Raw genomic sequence first — 14,837 nt, forward strand, 5'->3', positions numbered from 1 at the left:
GGTTGTCCTCTGCTCCTCCACCAGAAGAACCAGAGTGAGAGCAGGAAGAGCATCAAGGGAAATAGGGGCCATGTATCTGTGCACCACCGTCTCTCGTTTTCTCTCAGTTCATTACCACACCTCACAGGTCCTGTGATGTCTGCAGACATAGGAGAGTTGGCCATCGCAGATGGCAACGTCAATAAACATGTAGCCTGAGTATCGACAGAGTGGTGGCCTGTCTGCGTCTGCGTGGCATTAATCATAAGCACACATTCGCATACAAGAGGGTGATGTCTGCCACAGGTTCTCGCCACATGTGACTTATTCATTCATTCATCTTCTAACCACTTCATCCTCTTGAGGGTCGCGGGGGAGCTGGAGCCCATCCCAGCTGACATCGGGCGAGAGGCAGGGCACACCCTGGACAGGTCGCCAGACTATCACAGGGCTGACACATAGAGACAAACAACCATTCACGCTCACATTCACACCTACGGACAATTTAGAGTCACCAATTAACCTAGTCCCCAATCTGCATGTCTTTGGACTGTGGGAGGAAGCCGGAGAACCCACGCTGACACGGGGAGAACATGCATACTCCGCGCAGATCGAGGGGATCGAACCGGCAACCCTCTTGCTGTGAGGCGAGAGTGCTAACCACCACACCACCGTGCCGCCCGCCACATGTGACTGAGAAAGTTAATTTTAGGCTGGACAAAACCGTGTAAATACATGTGGAAAATGTTTTGCTTCTGTGATATTGTTATCTACTTGAATATGGAATAGGTAAGGCTTCTGTGGAGATAGATTTGTCTCAAGATTATTTGTGTGAAGGGATTGTAAATCTGTGTGTTAATGCATAATCTGTGAAACACATTTCACAAATACAAAAATAGATTCGTAAACTCTCCGTAGGCTTCGTGATATGGACACATAGTGAATACCTGCCAGTTCTAGTCATCTGCAGCACCTTTTTTTCAAGAGAATATTCAGGCGAATTAAAATTAAATAAATGAAATTAGTTGAAGTGTGTTGCAACTTATATAACTCAATGACAGAAGCATTTACAGTGATTCTGACTGTTGGTAAACAACTTACCAGAAATGAAACAAGAACAGTGTCCAGTTTACTTTGGGTAGGTGTTTTGGATGAATGTAGTTGAATTCTGTGGGACCTGCTAACAGAGAACCTTAGCCATACAGTAAATTTTATCCAGTGTTTTCATGGCCCATTAACAGGGGCGCCGTTACGGCATTCTAATGTTAGCATCACTGGATAGTGATAAATTAAAAGGGTGGCTAGAGCATGCACTGCTATGTCCAGCAAATAGGCACCCATCCAGGAGAAACCCTGTGTTTTTAGAGTGTCTCTCACAGCTATACTTGACTGTTGCCGTTGTTGAGTGCTGAAGAGTTTGCACTAGCTGCTAGCTGCCCGCTCTATCGGCTGATATAAAAATGGTTGCAGTAACATCTTTGTTGATGCAATCTACTTGCACTGAACTCACCATTAACTACGTAGCCTGTTGTGGACAATCACCTTAAAATATTAATATTTGTGATGGCACGTTAAGGAATCAGGAAACAGGTTCCGTGTAGTTGTAGTAACATAAACCACCAGCAGAGGGAGGTAATGAAGTAATGTAGTTTTTTGGATTACTGGTGAAGAAGGGGGGAAAAGGGTTTTTGACAGAAAGACAGCCAATGATAAATATTTCAGTGTTGATTGCGCTTTGTACTTCTAACATACAGTATCTCATGTCAGCTGCAGTGGGCTCTGTTTAATTTTGCTTAGCACATCAATGACACTTTGGTTGAGTATACAAAATCAGGCTTTATTCTAGGCCACAACACCAATGGGTCATAACACAATGAATACATTACACACATTAAATCATAAACGAAATACCTCCCAATATGGGAGAGGAACGATTCAAGTTAAACATTGCAGTTTGATCAGGATTGTCCTGCAGACAGTACAGTACAACATTCAAAGACCATTGGGACAAACACTGTGCCATAAATAAAGAGTGGTGTATAAATCATACAAAGGCAGGCAATTCAAGAAATATCAAACACTGGGATTGCAAACATGGCTTAAAACACATCTTTTAGGAATAAAAAAATACTGTAGCATTAGTGCCTTTTGCTGGACGTGCATTTTTTCCTGTACTGATATGGGCTGTGAAGTTCTAACCTTTTCCTGATCAACACATTGAGTATGAAGACTATTTTCCAAACAAACATCTTTCCACAGAGATCAGCTTGTTATGAGTACGTCCTTGTTGCTGCTCTTTCTGCAGAGGCTTCATAAACCTTGCTCTGATTGTTCAAATATATGTCCAAAACAGCAGTGCATATTCAACTGCATGATCCTTGTAGTCCTCCCTGCTTTGGCATTTTAGTGCAGGACCAGATATTGTGTGTTCCAGTGATACAGCACCCATAACTGTCCCTTTGTAAATGGGTTGCCTGCTTATCATTTGGGAATGTGACGGTAATTCCAGTTCTTCAGAACAGCTGCAGGGAAGGCTCCTTGTTGGATCTAAGCTTCAGAAGACGCCTGGGGCTTGAGTTGGGCCTTCTCCATGGTTGTACCATACGGATCTGACCTTTTAAAGAAGCCCATCTGGAGAAAAACACAGAAAGAGGAAGATCAGAAACAAATCAATCTGACACAAAGTCTGGACTGTAAGGAGGGATGTCTGTAGAAAAAATAATATTCCCTATCTCTTTCATGGGCCTCACTTACAGTACAACTTGTACAGTTTGAGGTTTGGCCAGTACTGTACTGCAGGAATAAAACACTTGTGATGTTGGCTTATCAGACCAGGGCTGTGTTATGTCATAAAAAGCAAATTTAGTATCCAATAAGTATCCTTTGTAACACGATAATAGAGAATTTATGAAGTGCCTTGATGTTATATCCAATTCTTTTTAAACTGAAAAATTTTGTATTGTGAAATTCTTAAACATCATCCCACATTGCATGGACAGAATATGAAACAATGGGCCCCTAAGCAGAGACCTGTAAAAGGCCCCCAGGCAGAGCACCCTGACTGCAAGAGCCACAAAACAACTACATTACATACACAAGTCATTTTATATATCTTTCTAGTCACTTTGCATCTCCTTGTTGTCTACTTGTGTCTCTTTGGAGTCACTTTTTGTCTTTTTGTAGTTGTTTTTAATCTCTTTCGAGTTGGCTGCATCTCTTGGGCATCAGTTTGTGTCTGTAGTCATCTATCTATTTTTTTTGTCATAGTTCTAAGAACCCCCCTTTATGGTTTGACCCCACCATAAGAACTAGAAACATTTGAGGTTTTTTTTTTTTTTTTTAACAATAAGGGACTTTTTATTCCGTCACTTATTTTTTCAGGTTGTCTGTCCATCAGTACATCCGTCCCATTCTCATGAATGCAAATTTCCGATTTGGCACAAATGTCTATTTGGACTCAAGGATGAAATGAAAAAGAATTTGGTGGTCATACATCAAAGGTCAAGGTCACTGTGATCTTGTCTGTCTCATTATTGTGAACAAGATTACTCAAGAATGCCTTGAGGAATTCCTTTTAAATATGACTCAAACGTCCACTTGGACTCAATGATGTGCTGATTAGATTTTGGCTCATAAGGTCAAAGTTCAAGTTCACTGTGACCTTGCATCCGTCTTTCTGTCTCATTCTCATGAACACAGTATCTCAAGAACGCCTTGAGGGAATTTCCTCAAATTTTGCACAAACTCCCACTTGGACTCAAGAATAAGCTAAAGTAAACATTCAACCACCAAATGAGAATCAAAGGTCAAAGTCACTGTGACCTCACAAAACATTTTTTGGCTGTAATTCAGGAGTTTATAAGCTAATTGTGACAAATTTTCCCACAAATGTGTAATAGGATAAAATGATGAAGTGATGACACTTTATATCCAAAACGTCAAAGTTCAACTGATCTTACGGTGAAGATCAATCTGTCATGCAAAAACACTTTTCTGGTCATGACTCATCATTACTAAGAAACAGCTCCCAGCACATGAAGAACTACGAGTAACTCAAGTGTACGTTGATTGGTCAAACAAATTCTTTTTTTTTTTTTTTAGGAAAACATGAACAGATGGACCGACAATGAAGTCTTTACTGGCTTTACTGAGCAGCGATGGTGGAAATACAACACAATTTTAAAAAGCAGTTTTTCAAAGTGAAAGTGACATTGCTAACCAACCACTGGTCGGTTTACAGTACATCACTTCAGTGTTCCTACTAGCGGTGTGAATGCAAACAGAAAAAAGCCTTTGAAGGTAGTCTAGCTCCCCAGGGGGCAGTTCCTCTCAGGGAGTCCCCAGAACTGTCTCTGTGTCTCTGTTTCCATTTATGTCTCTGTAGTAACTTGCATCTCTATGTAGTCGCTCTGCATCTCTTTTTTAAGTCATTTTGTGTGTCTTTGTAGTGGTTTCGTGTCTCTGTGCCAGGTAGACCCATTCAGTAATTTGTCTAAGCCTAATCATTTTACTAAACACATGTATAGATATAGTTTGGAGATGATGGTTAATGACATCGCATGGCTCTAAAAAATGTAGTTACCTGGTCTCTGTAGTAACACCAACTAACCCCCATTAAGACTGCACCTGAAGTGTCCTGGTTTTAAATTGTAACATATGCCAGCCAGTCAGAACTTATTTTCTTGTGTAAGCAGGGTTATGTATCAGCTTCTTACCTTGTATAGTAGATATATGAGCAGGGCGAGTAATATCAACCCAGCTAGAATAGCCAGGATGATGATCCACACTGGCACAGCGTACGGACTGTCCGGCTTGCTCCACATCAGGGCCATCACTACCTGAACAACAGCAAACCACAGCATTTAGACGAACCTCCTAACTTTCTTACCACCTTTCACTGACATCTACACTTGGATGTGAAAAAACTTGTTGAATAAAAATGTGATAAAGTTACCTTTTTGGAACCTGATGGCTTGGATTTGGGAAGAATAGCATAAGGCATGGTGTTCACCTTGTACTGAACAGAGCACTCGAGAACATACTGCTTAAAGGCCCGCTGTGGACAAAAAAAAAAAACAGATGAAAAAAGTAATATTTTAATAGGGGCTGGACTCACAGGCTTAAAGGCTGCCAGTACCTAAAATTTTGTGGCACTTTTCAGTATCTTAATCATGTATGCTTATCAAGCCATCGTCCTTCAAAATAACAGATGTTCAGAAGATTCTTGAAGGTTTTCCCCTAAAACCTTCAGATATTAAAACAATACACTGAAACCTAGGAAACCAACAGTGCTACTACTGATAACATTTTTGTGCACTATCTGATCAAACTCTGCCATTAAAGTCAATTCAGCATGATACCTATCCCATCACTGGGGTAGAACTGATAAATTCCATATAAGATTTGAAATGATCACTTCAACAAAAGAGATGTAACTCATCAAATAGCATCATAATAAATAATCCTGTCTAAGGCCCTGTACTGTTTACTACTTACTAACTTTACTAACTGGTTTTGAGTCTGCAGTGTGTTCATGCTGCCAAAATAAAATAAAAAAGATGTGTGATTTGTTGATGAGTACTGCTGCAGCCAACAGAGGGCAGTATAAGCACACAGACTGTCTGACTTCATGTTGCCGTTCTCATCCAGCCTTAGCTTGCCTCTTGAGTTTCCTGTACTACCAGATGACAGCATAGCTGCACTGTAGGGCAGTGTGTCCTGTAGTCTCACCTCGATGAAAGTTTCGGCCCAGAGTCTGGAGCGTACAGTCAGGATAACACTGGCACCTCTCTCCAGCAGCCCAACATTACACTGCAGCTGCCAGCACGTCACTGTCGAGCATGTCTGTGGAGGGACAGAAGCACACAGCTAATTTAGCATCCAGCACCATTTCTCTCAAACCAAAATGATTTGTCTGCAGGAATCATACAATATAAATGATCTATAAAAGATTTAAAAGATTATCCCCATATATTTTAAAGAGACAACTCGTGGCACAACATCTATGTAAAAGCACTACACCTGCCAATCCTTTTTAAATGATAAATCCATACTGCATCTTCATTATTACAATGCAGAGCCTGATGTAGTATTCATTTTAAAAGAGTAGGTAGTAAATTGGTAAATAGTAGATAAGTGGTAGATGTTAGAGTTATAAGGATAAATACATTCATTCATTTTCCATAACCGCTTATCCTGTTAGGGGTTGTGGGTGTGCTGGAGCCTATCCCAGCTGACACTGGGCAAGGGGTGGGCTACACCCTGGACAGGTTACCAGATATAACAGGGCTGACACATAAAGACAGTCAACCATTCACGCTCACATTCACACCTACAGCATTTGAGAGTCACCAATTGAATGATTATCAAATGAGCAGGTGGCCCCTGCTCATTTGATAATCATTCACACATACTCACACACCTATGGCATAGACACTTTGACATGTGGACTGCACGGGCCGGGGATCAAACTACCAACCATCTGAATAGTGGAGCACCGTTCTACTGGAGATGCTTCTCCCTCCAGCTCATAACTGTTATCGGACAGTTTTTACTTGTTGGCAAGATTTAAATTTAAACTGTTATTATGCGTTTGCTTCATATTTGTTGTGGGAGCGGTCTAGCTCACAGGTTATGGAAGGACAGCTAGCAGGTAATTTGCTCCCCAACTTTGTCCTCAAATAGCACTTCTCTTCTCTCTCTCCAGACTGCAGTTTTACAGGGGTACTTATGTTGCCTGGGTGGAGGCACTGCATAAAGTTAGGGAATAAAAGTGTGCAGTAAATGCCACAGATTACTATACATGAAAGACAGGAACATGATTAATCTGCAGTCTGCAAGGTGCTCAGTGACCTCTTGGCATGTTCAGGCAGGTTTATTGGATAGATAGGTATTATCCTCCAATGGAAAACTGACTACCACAGTGTGTTCAGTCCCCCGCAGTAATACAAAGCAGTTTCTTCACTACCATGTTTGGATATTTCTTTTCACTACTTTTATTCTCCATAAATCTCTTAACAAATCAGAGGTGTGGGCATCAGTTTCAAGATCTGGATGGAACCCAGGTACGATGTCACTCCAGGGACACATTAACCATTTTAAAGAAATAAACCTGATAACATGTTTTGAATGTTTATTTTTTTTTGCATTAGGTTCTGGACTTAAACTTGGAGTCCATCAAAAATCAGTCCCTTTAGTTTGACACCAATTCAAAAGACAATCCAACACTTTAACTAACATTCAGCTTTCAGACAGTGGGGCATGGATGTTTAAAAACATCAACATGTGGTCAGAGTCTCCACTTTAAATATGGTTCATCTGAATACCATATGAGATTAATTGTCAAACATTACAGTCAGTGACGCAAGCTTCACCAAAGGAACCCTGTAAATCACAAACCTAATTAACGTCGTCTCACAAACAATTACAGCAAGCAGCAGGAGATGGTGACCAGAGCTCATTACATCTATTCCCATTTCCTCTGTTGAAAGAGATAATTTCATTATAATTCAAATCTTTTTCAAGCTCAGAGGCCAGTGCTTCCTCCTCTTACACTCTGATTGGACAATTTTGGTTTCCGTGTACTACATTAATGTGTGGAGCCCACACAGGAGACTGAAAAAAAGTCACAGTGCACTCCAGTTAAGAGACACACACTAATGAAAACACACTACCATAAGAACCTCTGTGGGACTGAACACCCAACATAAGAGCTATTGACTCAATTTAAGAGCCTCTGTTGTGGTGTGTTTGGAGTGAACAGCGTCACCATGATTCCCTCCACATGCTGAGTCAAGGAGGAAAGAGAAGGAGAAAAACAAACACCTCCTGGGGTCTATGTGGGACACATGGAGTCAACTCCCTTATCCTGACGAGGAAAAACTGCTCTCAGGAAGTTAGAAAAGAAAAGGTGAATCCAACCAAAATGCCTTATTTAGTCAGTTTACATGTTTAAATTGGCTTGGTCTGCCATCGAGTGAAAAAAAAAAAGCTGTAAAAATACTACAGTTTTTGAGTTGCTGGAAAGAACATTGTTGCCTTTGACCAAACTAAGTAAACAGTTTCCCCTTGCTGCCAGTCTTTGTGCAAAGCGAGGCTACACACAACTATTTCTGGGCACACAGATATGAAACTGATATCAGTCTTCTGTCATTTTATGTCAATGTTGTACATAATTGTGAGGTATGTAATCAAGGGTCGTTAAAATCAAGGTTCATGAACATAGAGAGGCACTACGCAGACTTTATATATCAAAGTTTCCTTACAGGGGCATGGACAACGAAAAATGACTTAAGTATTAATAGATAAATAAGTAAATAAATAATAAATAAAAAAGAAATTAAAAATAAATAAATAAATAAAGAGAAGAAGAATAAATAAAGAAAAATGCATAAATAAATCAATAAATGTTGATAATTAAATAGGACATACCTAAATAGCCTAAATTTATTTCTACATTTTTGGTGAGCTTTATTTATTCATTTATGTATTTTTGATTTGTATGTTGATGAGGTAGTAGATCCTTACCTCTGCATTTATTTATTTATTTGTGCAATATTTATTTATTTCTGTGTTTATTTAAGCATTTATTTATTCTTGTATTTGTTTCTATATTTATTGTTGTATTTCCATTGATTTATTTAGTCTTGTACTTTATTTATGTAATTATTTATACATTAATTTATTTAATTATTGACACTTTTGTCATTTGATTACTGTGTCAAGTGTACTACTACATATATGACTTTGTGTCTCCAGAGGGAGCTGTGTAAAGTTGCCTCAAGTGATGTCACCTGAGTTAGCATCAGCTGAGTCTGAAGACTACAAGTTTTAAAATGAAAAAAAATCGAGAGGTGTGGAGTCAGAAAGAAATGAGCTTACCAGACCTCTGTAGCCTCATCAACACTACTGTGTTTCTACCTTAAAACCGTCTTTCAAAACAAAAACAATCTCCGTACATAAGTGTTTTAGCTCAGTTTCAGAAATAATTTCAGGCCATGCTAACTCACCTTAAAACTCATATCACAATTCCTTTCTCATAAACATGGCATGTGCATGCAGGTGTAAACCGGAGCAAAGATTTCTTTGCTTTGACCGACAATGGGGTGGAACTTTAAATGAGAGAAACACATGAGTATAAGGCAGTCAAGGCGGCGGAGAACAGAGTGGCAAGTTATTACAAAGCAAATACAGTGACATATTAGAGCAGTACTGGGAGCATCATCCATCACTGGAGGAAGCCATGGCAACGGGAAAGGATGAAATCAAAAATAGTATGTAGGCTTAGTAATAATGTTTTGGCTTGACACGTCATTACTGATAAGACCCAATCAGAGTGTCATCGTTCTTCATCCAGCATAAAACGCAAACCTAAAGTTTTCAAAGATTCCATTTCATGGGTTCCAAAATGCCGGTGTAGTGTAGCGATAAGGCGTAAATGTGGCAAACGCTACGTGATTTAAAATGAAAACCTATTAGTGTGGATGTAGCCAGAGGGTTGCGGTACCAGGCTATATAAGTCAGTGCTAAAAACACACCCAAATCTCCGACTGAACTGTCAGTGGTTCAGCTGCATTGTGGGTAATGTAGGCACCAAGTTGTGACTAGAAAGAAGAATGTTTTTTTAACTGTCAAGTGTGACAGTGTTATGGTAGTGCACTGCTAAGTCAGTGGGGTACTTTAATGTAGAAATATATTACGTATATGTGTGTGCACCTGTAAATGAACTGTGTCCATGGATACGTACCGAAACAACATGTCAGAAAACACAGTGTCTTTTATGTTTACAGCTGGATTTCCTATTCTTTTCATATTGTCTCACCAGGTTTCCTTGTTTAGCCAGAGGATCGCTGTACACCTCCCTCCTCCGGATGTGGTGCTCAGTGCTGGATTTCAGTGACGTGTGCCCCTCTGCTGCTGGAGGCTGGAGCTGCGTGCATAAAGACAGAGTCACTACCAAACATAATCAAATGTTCAATGGCCAAGAATAGACCAAGGGCGATGGTGTCACCAGGCCAACCAAGCTGTGTGTGTGTGTGTGTGTGTGTGTGTGTGTGGGGGGATGTGTGTGGTTGTGTGTGTGTGTCCTCACCTTGAGTTTCATTGCATTGAAGGTGTGTCTGGAGGAGCAGCTGAGTGGCCCCTCAGTGACCAACTCCACAGGGTAGAGCAGCCCGTGGCTGTGAGCCCTCAGAGGACACCTCACCTCTAACGTGGACTGGCTGACCACACTGGGACCGTTATTCACCAACTGAAAGAAGGAGGTTAAGTTTGAACTGTTGCTTTGGTCTTTAAAGGGATTTTTGTGATTAAATAAATCCTCATGAAGGACAGCTGCATTGCATGTCTGACACAGGTTATATTAAGATAAATACATTATCTTACATTATAATGGACTTGTGTTTGCCTTGGTGACTATACAAAAGTTACTGAGATGGAATGTGGGCTAATTCTCTTGTTTTATTAATAAAAAAAGCAAGACCTGCAAACTGCAACCTCTCACCAATATCTCAAAAAAATATGCTGTAGTTGCAATGGAGTCCCAAAATGTTAAATATTACATGAATAAATAAGTAATCATTAAATATATAGTCTCGAGTACATTTTGTAAAATATATAAATAGGACAGTTTTTTATTTTATTTAAGAAATTATTAAAACTCATCTTATTCTGAAATGTTATATACTGTTTTATTCTCATAATAATGGTTTTATAGGGGTTTGTTTTTATTTCATATTAGAAACTGTTGTTTCATAATGTCACATATCATAATTTTACTTTTTACATCCTGATGTCATGTCATGACAGTGGTCCCTGCCCCTTCACCTTTCGGCTCATCACACGCCTTTTCTTTAGTATAGATTATGTTCAATCAGCCAATCAATAATCATTAGTTAGCTCCACATGTATTGTGTTTCTGAATACAAACAGTTTGGTCCTACCTACTTCTTGTTTGAGTGTGGAGAGGAAAATAAAGCCATGCTACAGAGAAACGTGTGTTGACCTCTGCATGTGGCAGATGACATGAGAGCCATATTTATAATGTAACCATTTGATCTCTTTGATATATAATAAATCTCAAGAGGGAAAGCCGAAATAAAATCTAAATATGGTGTAAAAGAAACAAAAGCCTTCAGACTACCCTCCCTTCAAACAAAAATAACAATCATTACTTTAATTTTCATACGGTCCGTAAATAATCGCTCATCAGAAACTTTAGTCTACCCACCTTTTAATTATATGAACAGATATGTGAGAGCAGTAACAATTGTAAACATGCATAGAAGAAATGTCAACGTACTTCAAAGACCTGCTGAAGCTCAGGGCCGATGTCCTGCTCTTCCCTCAGAGTCTGACTAACAATCCAGTTGGGAGGTGGAAAGATGACTTTGTCCGGGCGAGAAACACTGCAACAGACAAAAGCAGAGGTTTTACCTTGGCAGGAACGACCATTATAGGAATGATGTTATAATGGTAATGTACTTATGTAGTAGAAGATATAATAGTAGTTGTAGTAGTAGTAGTAGTGGAAATTGGCAAAGAAGCCTCACCCCTGCAGAATGACTTCAGCCATAGCAGCCACCTCCAGCTCAAACAGCACCACCTCACTCTCTGAGTTATTTGCATTTTTACTACAATGGACAAATAGAAAGACAAAGAGTTAGAACAGTGTAAACATACTTTTCAAAACAGGACTTTGTCAAGTTGTCATAAATTCTGTAATTGTTTTTAACAGAAAATACCTAATATTGATATCTATAAATATCAAAAATATATGGAAGCAATTAAAGAGCAGGGGGAATTTGTGTGTGTGTGTGTGTGTGTGTGTGTGTGTGTGTGTGTGTGTGTGTGTGTGTGACAGTATTAATATATTATCTCCTCATAGGAGTTAAGGGGGTTTTTTGCCTGCAAAAAAAAAAAAAAAAAAAAAATCCCCTTACCTCTGAAGGCTTCCATAAAAATGTTTATATAAATATTTCATATTTACTAATTTGTAAAAAAAAGGAAAAAAAAGAACATGTACTAAACACTATACTTGCATGATATTTTGGGAATACCAAGACATGTACCTTCGTATTTGGAGCTCAAACTGTACAGTATCATGAGTGTCCTTCAGTCTAGGCACAGTGAACCGAAGGCCGGCCCATAACTAGGAAGAGACCCACAGTAAATGTATACAATTAGTCCAGGGAACATGGGGAATGAATAATATAAAAATGACAAAGATTTATTGCATTTGATTTAGTTCTGTTATTTGTTGTTGTTTTACCACACACTCATTACTTTTCTACATTCCCTCCAAAGTTTTCAGGATCTTAAATTGGCTTTGTGAACATATTCTAGTCCAGCTGATTCTCCTGTGGTTATGAAAAGTCGACCAGCAATTGTTGCATTTTTCTCACTATGAACACACACAGCCTGGACTCTTATTCTGGTCTGAGGTATTCTTCTGCTTTTGAAACCAGGGGACTTTATACAAGATAGTGTTATTTATGTTTTGTATGTTTTATCAGGTCAATTAAAAAATAATTTTGAGTTTGTGTATGAATTATGCAATGCCAGAACAATCTGACTTGACTTAATTGTACTGAGACACAAAAACTTAAAAAGGCCAAAAGACAACATGTGAACTTTGTTGGCTCTTACACTGGTACCAGACTTCATGGGGTTTCCCAGATCGCACACGAGATAGCGGGTCTGGTTTTCTGTCTCATAGCTGCACGTCAGCTGAGTCAGGCTCTGGAGAGGACACAAAAACATCAAATACTGTCAGCTCTGGTACTAAGATTACTAGATAACTAAACACATAACCTAAAATAGTTCTGTTTTTTAGGCACCTCAATAGGTTGTGGTGAACAGACAGCTGCTGTGACAAGGATTATGATATTTTCTGCCTCATCATGATTCCTGTTTGGTTTGTTTTTTGCAATTTTTCGTATATAGTGTGTTTAAATTCTGCTCAGAAACTGGTGGGAGTGTGTACAAAGTGGGTTTCCCACATCAGTGGTTGTAGCACTGCTTTCAAGTGATATTTGGTTGGAAAATCAAACACATATCAAATTATGCTACGCTGCACATTGTTAAGACCCAACCTAAGGTTTGTTGTTTATACTTCAGGTGGAGGATAATAATAATAGTTCAGTACTAAAGAAGGAATACTTCTTACCACTGATGGACTGGGGGGGAGGGGGAGGGGGTTGCCCCCCCTGGTGCCTCCTTGGTTGAAAACGCCACACTAAAGTGTCCTCTTGAGTGGCGAAAATGAGAGGATGTGCCCTATCAGCTGCCCTCTTGCATGATGAAAATGAGCAGATGTGCCCTTTTGGCTGCCCTCTTGAGTAGTGAAAATGAGAGGATGGCCCCTTTTGGCTGCCCCCTTGAGTGATCAAAACAAGACGATGTGTCCTATTGGATTAAAACGAGCAGATGTGCCCTTTTGGCTGCCTTCTTGTCCCCATGTCATGCAGTAGGTGTCCTTTTTTACTTTTCGCCCCTGCCCTTCAAACATCCTGAGTCCGTCACTGCTTCTTACCAGTATACTTAGAGACTAAAGGCATAGTAACAGTAACAGTTGTCGGCTCACCACATTGTTGCGTGCTATCCCGCTGTAGTCGGCCTCTGGGGGAAGCACCACATAGAGCTCGGCCTCATACGCCCCTCCTTCTCCCTCGTTCCTGGCATTGAACGTCAGGCTCAAGGAGTTTTCATCACCCAGGTAAACCTCTGCTCTGTCACTATGAAAGGACAACCACAATCACAGTGAGGTTGATGACAACAAAAGTTCCAGAAATATGCCCTTCTAAGCACGTCCATGCATACAGTGTTACTGTCTGCACGATGAATGTTATTAAAGTTAAAAAGATATATTGCATCGTGCCAGAAGTTACAGCCCAGTATGGTCTCCATCAACTCCTCAGGGAAATGACTCAGTCTGTAGCTGCTTAATGCTGCACTCTGTCCACCAGCTAGTTGCTAACTCTGTCTGTCTGTTGTTTGGTTGTGTACGGTGTGGTTTTCAGAGATTTTTTTCTGAAAACAGCTGCTTACTGCAGCTAAAAGCAGGAAGTGATGCTGATGAGAGTAATAAGACTGAGCCAAAACAGCAAAATAAATCAAAACAAAACAATTAGCTGAAAGATACTACCTGTATAGATCCATAGGGCTGAGGAAAACTACAGAGTCGGCTGATAATTCCATGTGGGTTTGTCACTACAAGTGACAACTTTCATATAACACACAGTAATTATATATTTGCTAATATAAAAATTTAAATAGGTGCAGCTTTAAAGCACTGACAATAAAGGAGGTTCAAATGGCTCTTAAAACTCCAGTACAGATGGTTTGTTTTCAAACACAGCAAGTGAATTCTTTTTTAAGTTTTGAAACCAGAAATCTCAAAAAATAATAGTTCAAGAACTTAACTTCACGACAGCTAATGTACATAATGGTAATTTTATGCTTTTCTGTATTGCTCTTTAACTTACTTCACATCCTTTATTTGTACAGTTACTTGAAAAAAGAACTTCAAAAACATTTTAACAATAGTTGTTATCTATATATATATATATATATCGCTGTTTGTGTTGACGTTAAGTTTTAAAAATGTCTTCTGTAAATATTACCATTAGGAGTCTCAATATGAGTAAAATCTCTCTATTAAAAAAAAAAAGCTTTAATAATGATGCAGCTTAAATCAGATTTTTAGTCATGCTAGCATGACTTGGTTCGCCTCTTTGGCCCAGACTCAATTATTTCAACATGTATTGGAGAGCTTATTATGAAATTCTTAACAGATATTACTGTCATCAAACCTATGTCTCAGTAGTGTCTCAGTAATTGTTAGATATACTGTAATGAAA

At 39.3% G+C, this 14,837-nt stretch overlaps 1 protein-coding gene across 3 annotated transcripts in view; it reads right to left on the reverse strand.

Annotated features, from left to right (window-relative positions):
* Positions 1-1,801: 1,801 nt before the first annotated feature.
* The window catches only part of LOC125886590 (integrin alpha-5-like), a 57,383-nt gene continuing 44,347 nt past the window's right edge, over positions 1,802-14,837 (reverse strand). For all 3 annotated transcript variants that reach the window (XM_049572920.1, XM_049572931.1, XM_049572926.1), the window contains 11 exons: positions 13,562-13,712; positions 12,625-12,717; positions 12,048-12,127; positions 11,529-11,609; positions 11,279-11,384; positions 10,070-10,228; positions 9,800-9,907; positions 5,710-5,823; positions 4,934-5,035; positions 4,695-4,817; positions 1,802-2,610 (listed from right to left, as the gene is read on the reverse strand). In XM_049572920.1, the coding sequence (XP_049428877.1) occupies positions 2,527-2,610; positions 4,695-4,817; positions 4,934-5,035; positions 5,710-5,823; positions 9,800-9,907; positions 10,070-10,228; positions 11,279-11,384; positions 11,529-11,609; positions 12,048-12,127; positions 12,625-12,717; positions 13,562-13,712 (1,201 nt within the window). In that variant the 3' untranslated portion in view covers positions 1,802-2,526. The remainder of the gene's footprint in view (positions 2,611-4,694; positions 4,818-4,933; positions 5,036-5,709; positions 5,824-9,799; positions 9,908-10,069; positions 10,229-11,278; positions 11,385-11,528; positions 11,610-12,047; positions 12,128-12,624; positions 12,718-13,561; positions 13,713-14,837) is intronic.

This window comes from Epinephelus fuscoguttatus, linkage group LG1 (genome assembly GCF_011397635.1).
Source record: "Epinephelus fuscoguttatus linkage group LG1, E.fuscoguttatus.final_Chr_v1".
Taxonomy (NCBI): Eukaryota; Metazoa; Chordata; class Actinopteri; order Perciformes; family Serranidae; genus Epinephelus; species Epinephelus fuscoguttatus.